The sequence below is a fragment of the Lithobates pipiens genome, unplaced genomic scaffold (assembly GCF_037356315.1).
Source record: "Lithobates pipiens isolate NorthernLeopardFrog02 unplaced genomic scaffold, aLitPip1_a1.2 Scaffold_8, whole genome shotgun sequence".
NCBI lineage: Eukaryota > Metazoa > Chordata > Amphibia > Anura > Ranidae > Lithobates > Lithobates pipiens.
Genome location: NW_027507903.1, coordinates 539,936,603 through 539,952,836, shown reverse-complemented (window position 1 = coordinate 539,952,836; position 16,234 = coordinate 539,936,603). Strand labels below are relative to the sequence as shown.

Below are 16,234 nucleotides of genomic sequence, written 5' to 3'. Positions count from 1 at the left end.
AATTATTTAACATACCTGCTTAGTAACTTCTTTGTTCATCAGTCGATTTCGTATGTTGCCCTTGATATTATTGAACTTGTTTGGGGTGCAGTGAACCAGGGCTGTGGAGTCGGCTGCTTCCAGCTCCACGTCCTCATCAACATGCCGCTCCAGCCCGCCCCTGCTATGAATATTCCTAGTGTCGCGAGGGCATGCTGGGCATTGTAGTTACTAACTGCACCTCCCAGCATGCCCTCATACAGCCTATGGCTCTGCAGCAGTGCAGCTGAGCCAAAACTACAATGCCCAGCATGCTCTTATACAGCCTATGGCTCTGTAGCAGTTCAGCTGAGCCAAAACTACAATGCCCAACATGATCTTATACAGCCTATGGCTCTGCAGCAGTTCAGCTGAGCCTAAACTACAACGCCCAGCATGCCCTGATAGGTTTGGGGTCTGCAGCAGACCCCAAACCTAAGTAGCATTATTGCTAATAATGATAATCTTTCCCCACTTTCCTTCCCCTGCTTACTGTGAAGGTCAGTCTGGCAGCGACTGCATTGCGGCCTGACTGGAGAGAGGCGCGCACTGTTCCCGCGCTCCTCTCCTGCCAGTCCTCCCTAACGTCCTCGCCATGCTGATGACGTGTGTGCGCACGGCACGCACGCCTTACCAGCAGCCCCTGCGCTCAGAAAGGGGCTGTGCTTCACTGTCAGGTGGGGGAGATCACACGTCCCACCCCCCCATTCTTCCAGCACAGATTCTTTCATCCTCGGCAGCCGTGCAGGAGCCGAGGATGAATCGCATGAACTCCTGCGCGTGTCACGCCAAATGGCTACGCGTGTCATAGGTTCGCCATCACTGCCCTAGGGTGACAACATTGCTCTTTTATAAATGCAGTACAGTGTTAGCACTAAACACGTCCCATACTTTCGTGTGTTAACAACACAGTGTGTAAGTGTTGTCACCCTAGGGCATTACTGGCAGAATCAAGTGAAAAGAAAAAAGACTAAAGAAGACTAATGCAGCCACCACATCAAAGGATTTTGACACTTTTTTGTTTTAAGTTTAGATACATCCGGTATAAGTATTACAAGTCATAATTGCTGTCATTCATTGCAGGTGTCTCTGTCAGAGGAAAGGGCATGGATCCAGTGAATATTTTTGCTCCTGTTATAATTTCTGATGCTGGAATTTTTAATACATATGAGAAGCTTCTACCGCCTGAGGCCAGATCACTCCCAGGTGAGTGCAGTGTGCTAATGCTGTGTATACCAGAAATACGAGACATGAATATAAAATACATAAATGAACAGACTTGCAGCTTTTGGTTTAGTACTGAGCAAGCCTTGGTTCAGGTGTCACATTTATGCTTTTATTTCTTGCCATTCCATAGATGGAGTCAGTTTAATATCTTCCCGAAAATTCAGCCTTAAATATTCTTTAGTACAGTTATATACGTATTCAGAAAAAAAAATCATATTTACTAAAAATCTTTAAACTTATTTTAAATGGGACTAATGTAAATCCTTGAATTTGACATTACATGAGCCTCTTGATATCCCTGGACAGATGGGCTTGGACACCATGAGGAAGGGGTATTAGTAGAGGGCAATTAGGGATGCAGCATACTCTGTGGTAATATGGAACATGCTAACAGGAAGAAAAAAAAGAAATGGCGTAATCAGTTTTAATACTTAGACCCCTTCCACACTGAGCCGCCCCGGGCGACTTTGCTGTCGTTTTAGCGGCGCTATTCGGCCGCTAGCAGGTTGGTTTTAACCCCGCGCAAGCAGCCAAAAAGGGGTTAAATCCGCCTGCAAAACTCTGCTGCAGCGGCGCTTTGCTGGCAGTATAGCAACGCTGCCCCATTGTTTTCCACCGCTGCAAAGAAGCTGCTGGCAGGACTGTTTGTGATTCCCTGCCAGTGCAGTGCCCCAGTGGGCTTTCACACTGGGTTTGCAGCTGAGGCTTTTTACAGGTGCTATTTTAATCACAGGCTAGATAAAAGAAGGTGGTCTATGTCTGTTATTTAACTGCAGTAAAGAAAAGTCATGTAACCAGCCTGGCTCTGCTGTCTGGCAGGGCTGTGTAAATCGCAAGACTGGATGAGCAGGTTGAACAGTTTGTATTACATATGTATTACAAAGGTGTATCTAGTGGTTTTAACCTGGGTTAATCGGACTACGAGGAAAGAAAAAGGTAGCCAAGTCATAAACTTGTTTGTTCTTGTGTGCTGCACAAAAGTGTTATCTACATCCTGCTTACACTTGGCATTTCATTCCAATACAAATCATTCAGAAACTAACTGTAAAATTACATGGCAACCGATCAGAATTCTTAAATTCATGTACAAGCTGAACTCTGGTTGCTATTTTTTAATTTAATTTTGGACTTCATAAAGTACAAAGAATGAATAAGATCAGTATATGTATGCATAAAAAAACGCAAGTAGCCAGGTCATCTACTGCTGGGTTACTTTATAACTACTGCTATTGGTCCAATAAATAGAATATCAGTATTCTAGAAATAACTTGTAACACCAAAAGCCAAGTATTAATGCACGCTTGGGGATCTGAAAATACTGAAAAGTTTAATGTGTTAGATGAAGTTAGTAAATACAAAATTCTGTAGGTGATGGTGGAAAGAACAATAGCGGGAAAGAAGGAAAGGAAAGAATAGGGGGCAATAAGATGGGGGGTAAAGCAGTGACCCCCAATGGGTCCCTATACAAACCATTCAAATTAAGGATGGGTTCACACTGCTGCGGGGGGAGATCCGGATGTGATTCGCACCGCAAATCACATCCGATCTCCGTAGCGATGCGAGTTCAGCCATACAGATAGTATGGCTGAATTCGCATCGCTCCCGCAGCAAACTCGCACGGGACCCTTTTTTTGGTCCGCAACAGAATCGGATCGCATGGGTGTTCACACCATGCGATCCGATTCCTGTGCGAGTCGGCAGATCGCACTGCGATATGCGGACGGATCTGGGGGTGTCATTAACATATCATTGACACTCCCAGCCGTCCGCATAGGGCAGTGTGAACTGCCGGCGGGAGTAATGCGATGCGGTGTGAACCCGGCCTAAAACTAAGGATCATAAGTTCATGTGAGGATAATATGCCTGCAGACACCAGACCTGTAGAATTCTAGTGTTGGCAGAGGTTCTTATTAATCATTAATCTGTCCAATCTGTGCCTCGCCTTTATGTTAGTGAAAAAGTAACCATGCAGTTTTCAGGCCCTGACATTATAATGTTTAACAAATTAAATCAGAAATATTTGCGTATTCATAGCTTTTTTTTTTTTTCACTAGGGTTTGGCATTTTTTGGCAATAAAGGGAATCAATGAGAATTCACATAAAGATGAGCACAAACATACAATGGCCTATGCACTTTCTGGTTGGCAGTGATGGTTGAATGCACTCCAGACCTCTCTAGACCTCCCCAGCTTGATTCTTCTGAGGCAAATAATCGAATTGTTTTTTTTTTGTTTTTTTTACCCTATTCCTTTTGTCCCTCACCAGCACCAGGGATGTCTAGTAGTACCCCACTCCTTCTTGATAAGCATAAGCATGCATACTCTGCTAATTCTAAAAAACATGCTTCTGAAAAAAAATATTTTCCTGAGTACAGGTCCACTCCTCCTAGTCTCCTGCCCTTTCCAGGGCCTACCCATGCTGGTTACATCCTTACAGGTGTGGGGTGTGCACTGCACCTCCCATGCCCCAAGTGCCCTCAGGCTCCTCCCAATATGCCTTATAAATGGCCACTGACTCACCCATGACAATACAGGAGGGCTCTAGCCTCTAGCTAAGGCCTCATGCACACGAGACGCTGTTAAACGCGTGTTCAGAGGCAGTTGGACACTTTTTTTTTTCAACTGCCCCTGAACTCATTCAATGTTATCCTATGTGTCCATGTACACAGTCTAATTTTTTGCCGTTTTTATGCAGTTGCGTTTAACCTCATTTTTCCAGAAGCAAAAAAATGGGTTCAAGCGCAATAATTTCCACGTTTCAGACGCAAAACTCGGCTAAACGCGGCACCCGCGTATAGCCGCGTTTGCATTTATAAGCGTTTTTAAAGGAACCCAATTTTTTGGACCTGAAAACTCAGAAATATGATTGAAAACCATAGAAAACAATAAAAAAAGGTTTTAAAAAATGTTGTAATTACTTTATATAATTCATAGAGCGTATTTACTTTGTGATACAATCCCATAAAATCTCTAGTGTTTCCAGTAGCTTGGACAATGGGGAATGTCTCCACTTCTTTGCCCCAAACCCTCATCCAATTTCTAATCTAATCAGTGACTCCACCTTGTCTGGCCAAACCATAGCATTGTGTTTTTTTCACTTAGAAAAACCTGCATACCAATGTCTAGGCAGCCCCAACCCCCCACCATGTTTCCATGTTGAACACCCATCCTTCATGAAACTGAAACTTTTTCCCACAAGCCACCCCCCTTCCCCCAAGCTAGGCTTGTCCACACCTTGGATTGTGATTAGCAAATTGATCATCTTGGAAGACACATCTCTGAAAATGACTTCCGATGTAACCCAAAACCAATTAATTGAAGTAATTCAGAATCACATGCAATTAGGGGACAAATCACGTATGGCAGAAATAGTTAAAAAAAACATGCTTTGAGAGCTTGGGGAGGGTCTACATGATGTTATCTTTATAAACGCAAACGCGGCATGCAAACGTGGAAAAACAGGCGTTTCTAAACGCGCGTTTCAGCTTTTTTTGAGCAGAGTTTTCACCGGCGTGTCGTGTGCATGAAGCCTAAAAGAGAAGCTATAACTTTCTTTTATACAGGCTAAAATTGGAACAGGGCCATCTAGTGGCTAATTGCACAAGCCTACAAATGTGAAGGATCATGCTGTATTAGACTCCCCTGACTGGTGAACCATGCATTCCTCCTTAAAGAGGAACTGCAGTCTGCTCACATCATTTGTAATAAAACCATCTTTTGACATTCTGAAGCTTCCCTCAAACCACTTTGCATATTATTTTATATATACTTTGATTCTGTACTTGCCAAATATGCTGCAAAAATCTCCCTCCACTGAGTCTAGCTGTAACCATTTTAACTATGGGCAGCTGAAGCTGCTGCCTGTTCACGTCCTGGAGTTACACAGACACACAGAAGCACACCTCCAGCTCTGCAGCTCTGATTGGCCCTTCCATGACTCATCCCCCCTCCCTTCCTGGCAAACTCTCACTAGAGAAAAAGCTGTGCATGATGTCATAAATCTAGGCTAGTAATGACCGGACAAGAAACAAGAAGTGGGCTGTATAATGTACTGGCAGAAAAAAAATGTTTTAATATCCAAAGGTAAAACAACAAGGGCAGAAGATTTAATAGATGAAAAAATGACTGAAGGTCCGCTTTAATTAACATTTCTTTGTGACTGCAATTTTCCCTCTAGAGATCCAGTCCCAACTGAGTATGGTAAAGCATGGCTTAGGAGGCTTCAGCCTTTTTATTGGCATTAGAGGTTCAAAAGAAGATGTCAACCTTCCCGCCTCTAATTACTACTACATGCCAGACACCGACCTGAAGAAACTGTGAGTTTGAGATTCATAAAATACAACCATACAATGATTTAAAGATTCTAACCAGAAAACTATCCACAAACAATTTAAATGGCTAGCTACAAGTTGCACATAAATCTTTGAGCATATGACTGCATAATCAGGTTCCCTTCAGCAAAAAGCAAAATGATCCATAGATCTAGAGGTATAAGTGACTGAAGTTAAATGCAAATCTGAGCTTGAATTCTCACATTTTCACCTCTCATGCCCGTACACACGATCGGAAATTCCGCCAGCAAAAGACAGATGAGAGATTTTGGTTGTAAAATGCGACCGTGTGTATGCTCCATCGGACTTTTGCTGGCCGAATTTCGGCCAGCAAAAGATTGAGAGCACGTTCTCAATTTTTTGGTCGGAAAAAAGTTTTGATCTGAAATTCTGATCGTGCGTATGCAATTGCGACATGCAAAAAACACGCATGCTCAGAATCAAGTACGAGACGGAGCCGCTCAGTCTGGTAAAACAACTGTTCATAATGGAGATCGCACATTCGTCACACTGCAAATTTTTTAATCTTTCAATGCAGCACATTCTCTTCTTTAGAATGCTGGAAGAATGAAGTTGTTTTGCTGCTCATATTAACACAAACTTTAACACAAAGTTCTCACAAACTTCTTTCTTTATTATTTATCCTGATCTCATGAATAATTTTATGTTTAAAGCCAGATCTGCATAATAATGTTTATAATTATTCTTTTTTTTTGTTTATTTTTTTTTAATCAAGATCTCCTTTTTTTTTTTCTTTTTTTGAAAATTCTTTTATAGTGATCTCCATTTTTTTTTTTTTTTTTTTTATAGTCACGTTTCCACAACACCATTATTACGTTGTATTTGTAAATCTCAAGGATATTTACAAATACAACAGGAGATTTGTTTGGTGTTGGTGTCCCTTGTTAATTTGACCTTGTATTTTTGTAATGTACCTGCCTACTCAGAAACAAACTGTCCTTTTTGAAGTAAAACACATAGGCAAGTATTTCTGAAAACAAAATATCCATTTATTCTGGGTCATAACAAAATAAAAAGGAAGGCAACGCTGGAGAAACTGGTGACGTTTGCGAAGCCTTTGTACCCCAGGGCACACATCAGTTATTTTACAGTCAAAATTGGTGGAATGAGGAGTCCTTATAATAGGGAGCACAATCCGGTCCAGGACTACAAGAGATCAGGAACAACAGCAGAGGACATATGTCTCCAGGCTGTGATACTACAACAGCCTGCATCTTTTGCCAAACCAGACTGAACCCAGGCCATCACTCTCTGGTCTTCCTTACACGCTTTCTTCCAGGCTGTGGCTCTGGTGTTGGAGGTGGAGGAGGAGGAGTAGGACCTGGAGGAGGAAAAGGACCATGGTTCAACTCACAAATGTGGGTTTGTCTTGTGAGATGGCCCCTCAACCCCTTATTTAGGACTTGCAAGATGATTTCCTCACATAAGAGGTGTTGGCCCTCCTCTATTTCCAGCATTTTTCAGGCTGTAATGTATGCAAAGCCCTTTTGAACACCGGGGGGGGGGGGATTCTGAGGGTTGCACTTTTTGGTGGAAGGCCGAGGGAAGGGACCTGCGATTCGGGCAGGCTGCTGGGCCCGGCCACCTCCTGGCTGCCACTTTCCATGTCCTCCTCCTGGCTGAGGCTTTCCTGTGTATTTTTGGTTCATCACACACAATTTTCATCTCATGACTGTTGCAAATTGAATGTTAATAAATATAAGACTCTCATTCTGATCCCAGCATTTTTCATTCTTGTCCCAATCATCATTTGTGGCCACTACTGTTTGATATGTAAAACACTTTGTGAAATCAGAAATTAGTGATCAAAATGAACATATATTTAACATCATTAATTTGACACCCAGAAATATTTTGAAAAATGCTATACCTGGCTCAAGCTGGGCTCCTCCACATGTTTCTGCCTGGAAGGCCCAGGTTGTTCATCGGAAGCCTCAGCTGGGGGGGAAGCAAGCCTTGAAGGAAGACTGGAGAGTGCTGGTCTGCCAGAAAATGCAGTCTGTCATAGTACCACAGCCTGGGGACATAAATGTCACCTGCTGCAGCTCCTAATTTCAGGGAATCCTGGACCTTCTTGAGCTCCCTATTATAAGGGCTCCTCATGCCACCAATTAGGGCCTTCAAATAGGGGATGTCTGCCGTGTGGATCACCGGCTTCACAAATTCCAATTTATCCAGCGCTGCCTTCCTCTTTGGTTTATTGTTATAAAAGGGGTGGTTTACCTGCCACAGACAAGGCAGCTCCCTGTACATATCAATGAATATGGGAATAAAGTCCTCATCATTGAATAGATCCAATCCATTTTCTCTGCAAGACACAACACAAGACAAACCCTAATGGCAGTATAGGCCACTGATGCACCAACTTAAAATTGTACCTTTGTTAGAACAATCGTCGCTCCCGTTACTTCGTCCTCTGCTCACAAATCGTACGTACGACACACGCATGTTCCGCTTTATATACATTGCGCATGCGTGAAACTCCGCCCGCCCCTGACATTCTTTTTAGAGTATGCCCCGCCCCTTCTCTTTCTTCGCATTGGGAGGCAACATGGCGGAGACACAGCAGGTGCTTAATAGCAGTAACGAGGAGGAGGAAAGCCCAGAGCCGGAAAGGTCCCAATCCAGGAGGAGAAGTTTTAAGGCCTCAAATATGTCCTTTGAAGAGATGGTGGAGATGGTCGACATATTGAAGAGGGCTGACTATGAAGGGAAGTATGGACTGTACCTAAACCCAAATGTGAGAGAGGCCAAGATCATGACTAAAGTTGTGAAGAGTCTGTGCTGGAATTTTGGGGTACGACGATCCAAGAAGCAATTGAGGAAATAGTGGTCAGACCTCAAATTAAGGGAGCAGGATCAGTGCAGAAGGAACAAGAGAGTTCTTCTAAAAAGTAAGTAGTTGTAAGTAGTTGTCATGTGTTCCTATTATTATTATTCTTGCATGCTGCGCCATGTGCTTTTCTTTACTGTTGTACAGTTTGGCTACTTTCATGTTTGTTCGTGGGCGGCACAGTAATCGGTCATAGTAAACAAAAAATACAATGTTTTTGTCAGATATAGGGTTAACTACATTTGGTCAGGATAATTTTTCAAAATATAAGTTTAGGACATTGTTGTCTAGATATGTTTGAAAGTAGAATGAATTGCAAACTTCATTCAGTTTAATGTAAGGAGAGGACACTCAGCAGCTGTTTACATATCTGGACTCAGGAGCACTAGTGTGGGACACAAGAACAAACTTTTTAGGGTGACCCACACAGGTGCTCCAGTGGATACTTGGGGTGTGAAACTTGTCCAAAAAGGTAAGTATTCTAGCTTCGGTAAGTGAAAAAAATCATGTCTTCAGCTTGGAACTCTGCCAATTGTAAAAAACAGACAATTGTACCCCACTTCCAAGCAATGTTTCATATTCCTATTTCTAGCCACAAATATCGGTTGTGCTAAGTATACCTTTTGTTTCATTCTAATAGGGGAGCAAAGACTCTGGATGTCAGAGCACCCCAGGGACCCCCCCTCCTGAAGAAGGGGAACAGAGGTCACAACCAGAGGATGTGGAGGAAGGAGAGGTGATGGAGATTGTCACCACAACAGGTGAATGTCTGACACCACAGATTCAGGTAATAGATGTATGCCTGCATATTTATAATACATGGTGTGTATTTTTTGTTTTAGGTGATGTGCAGGTTGTGGAAGAACAATCACATCATTTCACCAGTGACAGTGCCCAAAGGCTAATCCAAGAGATATTGTGTTGTAGTCGGGATTTAGACTTTATAAAGCAAAAAACAATTGAGATTGAATAAAAACTGAAGAACATGATTGATGTCCTAGGAAGACTATAAATAGCCTAAAAATTCCACCTTTTTATAATTTTATCCAAAAATATTTTATGTATTTTAAAAGCCAAATTTTGAAGATGTACACAGTGTGTCAACATGTGTTATTTGCCATCAGGGGATATCAATGTACGCGTTTTGTGCCTGCAACCCCTTCCTCAAAACTCACGTAGGTGAGAGGAAGGGGTTGCACCCACAAAGCACTCCCATTGATCCCCCATGATGGGAGATAGCACATGTTGACATTAGATATGGGATCAGGAGGGAAATCCCCAGTTTGGCTCCCAATTTGTGTGCATCTTCAAAATTTGGCTTTTACAGGGGTGACTTCACCCCATCTGATGAAGCAAATATCAAGACCTTTTGGACACTATAATGTCTGATATTGCCTTCAGTGTTTCAATGTTGAACTTTGTAAGTTCCAGAGTTGTGTATGTTATGTTTTGAAACATGCCTGTTTATGTACCCTAAGCCCTTGTACACACGGTCGGAGATTCCGACAACCAAGTCCGTCGGAGTAATTCCGACAGATTAATTCTGGAAGAGGTCCGGAAGTGATGTTGCATACACACGGTCGGACTAAGTTGTCGGAAAATCAGATTGTACATAACGTGATGACGTTATTTTGTTGCGACGGGACTACGTTCAGGCTAGTAGCCAATAGCTAGTAGTCTAGGAATTTGATCTGAGCATGCGTCGCACTTTATCCATCGGAGTAGGCTACACATGATCGGAGTATGTCCGATCGGAGCATTTTGTCTGAAAATTTTACTGGCAAGTTGGAAAAATTGGTCCGTCGGAATATCCGATGCAGACCACACACAGTCGGAATATCCGACAAACCGGTCCGATAGGAAACATTCTGACGGAATCTCCGACCAGGTGTACAAAGGCTAAAAAAAATTATGAAACCAAAAATTTGTGTTTTTACCAAAAATATGTTTTACAATGCACATGTGCACAGAATAAAAGGTTTTCTACTCAACAATGTGTGGCTTCTTCTTTCAATGATCAATACCAGTTTTCGTGTTAAGTTGGTGTTTACAGTGACAATGGGTGTTATTTAATAAGGAAAAAAACACTTGGCATTACAAGTGCACTAGGAGACATCAAAAATAAACCCAAACAGTAAATTAAAATCAAGATTTTATCTGATAAAAGAGAAAATTGATTCCAAATTTGGTGGCAAAGCAATGGCCCTCCTACCCGTAAAATATTCAACATATTTTTCTCGCACTTTACGGGCACTTTGGAGGGGGCAAGCCAGGATGGCCAGCTTCCAGGGCCATCATTGGAACTTCTGAAAGTCTGGCCTCAGGTCCAACAGAGGCAACATACTTTCATTATGTCTTTTTTAAATTGTGCAGGATGCAGCAAGCTAAAATTATGTGATTTAGTTTATATTCCGCCATATTTATGGCAGTTTGAAACAGGAGGAACCCGGCTGGCCAGGATCCCAAAGGTATTCTCCACGACTCTTCTGGCTCTGGCCAGCCAGTAATTAAAAATCCTCTTCTCCGGGGTGAGGGCCTTCTGGGGGAATGTCCTCATCACGTGGTCACCCAGACCGAATGCCTCATCTGCGACGAACCCAAATGGTAGTCCTTCCACGTTCTCCAACGGAGGTGGCAATCTCAAGCCACCACTCTTGAGACGTTGGTAGAACTCAGTCCAGGCAAAGACTCCACCATCCGATATCCGGCCATTCCTCCCCATGTCCACATACAGAAACTTGTATGTTGCTGAGACCAAAGCCATCAACACGATACTATTGAACTCCTTGTAATTATAATAGTATTACCCTGAATGGGGTGGTGGGGCGATGTTTGCCATCCGTTGGCAAAGTCCCAACGGATGGCAAAGTGGGAGGCTACAGTCTGCCATTCCTGTGGCGTTGAAAGAAACTGTGGAGTCAAACAAGAATTTTTTTTTTTTTGCACATAACCATTGCAAGCAGATTAGACGCAAACATTCTTGGCCAACATCAGTATAATATTTATTTTAAGGAGTATTTAAAGGCAAAAATATAAGGTCCACTTATCAGATTCCTCACCCCCTCTGATGGCCCCTGGAAAATATTTGGGGAGGTATGTTTTTGACAGGTAACTCTCTCCACTTCATTGAGAGCTGAATGCATAAATGTGTGTTACTTTGGCTAGCCCCTCCTTACTTACACTATTGGCAGCCCACGGGACAGGTAAGAAGTGTCATAATCCAAAAATATAAATGCACACTGTACAAATGGAAGCACATTTTTACATTCTGCAATTTACCTATCGATAATAATAGGAGAACAAAACTTTAAACAGTACCATTTGAAAGTATTCAGGCAGGCCCTTGCACTACTTGCTTTGGTGAATTCATCCAGAAATATGACCACAAAAGAGGTAGGTATAGTGTGTATGGGTTTGGCAAAGTCAGCAGATAGAGGATTGTTATCAACTTGACTTAGTAGTTGAGGGGAGAGAGGGTTTCAAATGAGTTTGCCCCCCCCCCCCAAAAAAAAAAACCTCTGGCACTCTGCCTGAATTTAGGAACACAAATAACATTTGTACACATTTTAGGTGGTCTTTAGGGTAAAGCATTACTATGGAGCTGACAAAATACATTAAGTGACTAGACTATAGGTGTATAAGGGCCCAGGATAGCACGCTGAGGATGTTAGTGAAGGCAAATCTGCATGAAGGACAAAAAAGGAGCATTAAAAGATTACAGCATGCATGAGGATAAAGGGGACATTCACAGCATATTCCAGTCAAGCTAATTAGGGAATGATGAAAGAAATACAATACATTAGCAAACCTTAAATACATGGAATGTGATGTTGAAGGAGAAAAACTTACCCTAATATAGTCCTTCTGCATGACCTGAATGATGGCAGAACAGGTCTCTGGAATAATGATACCCCGAGCTTGGGGGGAGATGCCTGTCGAGAACTTGAGGTCCTGTAGACTTCACCCTGTCGACAAGTATCGCAATGTGGCAACTAACCTCTGCTCCGGAATGATGGCTTGCCGCATGCAGGTATCCTGCCTTGGTCCATGAACTCCTCCTCATCCTGTTCATGGACTGGGCTTGGGTGAAAACTAGAAGCCCAACACCAAGCCCCCACACAGCATGAACTCTACGCCGAGCACGTACCTGCAGCATGGCTAGAAAACAGTCGACTGGTCAGAACGCACTGAAGAACAGCAAAGCCTGTGAAGAGCGAGCTGAAAATCAGTAACAAGCGGACAAGAATGCACTGAAAAACGGATGCAAACTGACTACACGCACTGAAAACCGGATACAAACCCACAAGCACAAACTGAACAGCAGTAAAACGATCTGAAAATTCTGTAGTCTGAAAAGTGCAAATCGTCTCTCACCAAACTTTTACTAACACAAGATTAGCAGAAGGAGCCCAAAGGGTGGCGCACTCACTGGGTATTGAACTTCCTTTTTCTAGTCCTGTTGTACAAAAAAAAACTGAGTTTGGATGCAATTGAATGAAGATAATTCATTTAAGCAGACATTTTATCTATAATAAAATGTAAAAAAAATGGCTTATGCGTGTGTGTGTGTGTGTGTGTGTGTGTGTGTGTGTGTGTGTGTATATATATATATATATATATAGCTGGAACTGCCTGAGGACGCTGCACTTGGCACCCCCTACAAGGTATTTGCTCTGACTGTAATGCCACGTACACACAACCGGACTTTCCGGCAGACTAGGTCCGACGGAATCAGTCCGTCTGACAATCCGATCGTGTTTGGGCTAATCCGATCGTTTTTCACATAAAAAAAATCAGACTGACCTAGAAATAGAACATGTTTCAGATCTGTCCGACGGACTCAATTCTTATCGGGAAAACCGTTCGTCTGTATGCTGGTCCAACGGACCAAATACAAAGCAAAGGGAAGCTATTGGCTACTGGCTATTGAACTTCCATGTTCAAAACGAACGGACTTTCGAACGGACTTAGTCCATTTGTGTGTGGCCAAGTCTGTTCATTCGGAAGGTCCGTCGGAACTCCGCCAAAAGTCCGTCGGACCTAGTCTGCCGGGAAGTCAGGTCATGTGTACGAGGCATAAGACCTTAGTGACACTGACTCATGTTGTATTTAGGTGCATGCCATATTTTATCTGACTAGTAATGGTGTCATTTGAGTGATGTGTTTCTGCAGGGCATGACTTTGTATGATTTACCCAAGAATGCTAAGTGCCGTAGAATTCGGCCAACCTCTATTTTATACATTGCCACTTCAGTCATGGCATGCAGTAATAGTCTCTCTGGTATTAGCCACCTCCTATCAAGCAGAGAAGAGCTACTGCTGCCAACTACAACTTGTACACTCATTGTACAAAAAAGCAATTTGTAAAGCAGGCCATAGAAGAATTGAATCTCAGCCGGTTCAGCGGGAATCAACCGAGATTCCAACCATGTATGGGCAGGCTGAATGTACCCAAGATTGTTCGATCAATTTGGGTACAACCAGCCTGCTGGATTTTATGTGATTATTGCTAAAGGCTGTTATAGCTTCTAGCAATAATCACTGTATGGTCTCCTGCCAGTGAGGGCTTCCCTGAGTTCTCCCCCACCTGGGGAACACAATGGCTCTGCAGAAGGGATTCCTCTGTCAACACTGTCTGTGGTTGCAGGAAAGAAATTTTCTCCGTCTATGGCTGACCTAAGACACTATTATGCACAATTACACTGGGGATAGATAGATATGAACTGATTGCAATGGGAAATGTTTTTTTCAAATATGCCTGGTACATGAAGCTAGATTTTTTTTTTTTTTCTTTTTCTTAAACCAGTTTCTGGGCCCTAAAATGTATATCCATTACTAATACAGGGAGAAAAAATATCTTGCTAGTTCTGCAGATGATGCTCCAAGTCACATCCCGATGTTGTATATTTCTTCCCCTTCTGCAAAAGATCCCACCCATGAGGAGCGCTGTCCAGGTAAGACTTCTCTAGATTGTATGGGAATATTTAAAGTTTAAGGGAGGGTTTTGCATGGGCAAGGGTTAAAACTATCACATTCATTTGCACTGCCTGTGTCCTGCCAGAGTCCTTTCCATTCACTTCCTGCCCTGGAAAAGCAACAGGAAATGAGAATAAATCTTAGATAATTGTCTTCCACCTCTTCCGGTAACAGCTCAGATTTTTTGATTTCCACTCACTTTGTCTGGATGACAATGGTTACTAGGACAAAAATAGTCTATTCTCCTGAGCAGGAATACAGAGCAATAAAAAGTTGACAAAGAGTTTAAAAGAGAGGTTAGGGTTTTTGTTTTGTTTTTTTCCATTTTTAGGCCTCACGCACACTGGACGCTGTAATAATGTTATAAAAACGGCAGTGAGTTTTTTGACGTTTTTCTGCATTTTTGCAATAGCTTTTTGTTAGCGCAAGTGTTTTTAAGTTTTTTTTTTTCCCAATGGGATCAATAATGTTAACGCTGGTAAGCTGCGTTTTTGAGTGTTTTTATGAGCATTTTTAGGCATTTTTTGACATTTTAGAGCGTTTTTACAGCTGAATAACTCCTCTCAGAACCCAGTAGTTTTTGGGGTTTTTTATAGCCAAAAAATTCCCCTGCCAAAAACAGTTGATAACAGCCTATGTGTGCATGGACACATAGGATAACATGCTGCAGAGTTTATTAACTGTAGAAAAAAAAGTCTGAAGCCAAAAACAGCAGCTGTGAAAACGTCCAAAAATGTCCAGTGTGCAGCTAGACCTTATACTTACCTAGGTGGATGCAGCATCTGTCCCCCATCGCCTGTTCACTGAAAACCAAGCCACCGAACATTGTTGATGGCTCGGTTCTCACAGCTCCCCGAGCAGAGCGATGCTGACTGTCAATATGCAGCTCTCTGTGGCTCGCTGAGTATCAGTCCAGGCACCTGGCAGATCCAGACTTTATTGGTCAGGATGTCGTGGTGCCTAGACTGATCTTGGTGATGTCATGAAAACAGGTCACAGAAGTGCAAACGAATTGCACTCTTGTGACCCATAAGAGCTCAGGCTGGTCTTCTCCTTTAAACCATTCCATACTCTATCCAAAACTTAAAGAAATGCATTTACACACAAGAGGCAACATGAAGGTCAAGAATATGAAACACTTAGTAGCTAGTAGTAGTAACTAAGGAAACCTGAAATAATCACGATGCGATTGCTTACCTCCTCTTAAAGCAGAACTTTACCCACAACAACTTGATAAAAAAATAATGTTCTTTAGCAATGAACATACATTCTACATTAATAATTATGCTAACAAAATTAGTGTGTGCTGTAAATTGCCTCCAGCATTGTTCCTGTTTCTTCTTGCCATTTTGCTGAAGCCCAGAGCCCCTGAGCATAAGTAAATAATAAAGCGGAACTAAACCGATTCATTTGCTTGTGTCCTCAACCACACTGTCAAACCATCAAATGGCTGGTGTCATAAGTGATCACATGTGCATGGCAGTTGCAGATCAAACAAAAGCAGCTTCCTTGGCTGTAAGCCCTTGTACACACGGTCAGACATTGCGACAACAAAATTCGTCGGATTTTGTCCGACGGATTTTGTCTGAAACTGGTGTTGCATACACACGGTCGGACAAAGTTGTTGGAAAATCCGATCGTACGTAGCGTGATGGCGTAATTTCGTTACGACGGGACTACGTTTAGGCTAGTAGCCAATAGCTTTGGTCTAGGAATTTGATCTGAGCATGCGTGCCACTTTGACCGATCGGAATTCTCTACACACAATCGTAAAAAGTCCGATCGGATCATGTTGTCGGAAAGTTTTATAGCCCAGCTCTAAAACTTTG

The 16,234-nt window shown here is 42.6% G+C and overlaps 1 protein-coding gene across 1 annotated transcript in view; it reads left to right on the top strand.

Annotated features, from left to right (window-relative positions):
* Positions 1–16,234, top strand: part of RETSAT (retinol saturase) — a 65,802-nt gene that overhangs the window by 36,868 nt on the left and 12,700 nt on the right. The window contains exons 6-8 of the mRNA XM_077469701.1: positions 1,102–1,224; positions 5,422–5,560; positions 14,274–14,383. Of these exons, the coding sequence (XP_077325827.1) occupies positions 1,102–1,224; positions 5,422–5,560; positions 14,274–14,383 (372 nt within the window). The remainder of the gene's footprint in view (positions 1–1,101; positions 1,225–5,421; positions 5,561–14,273; positions 14,384–16,234) is intronic.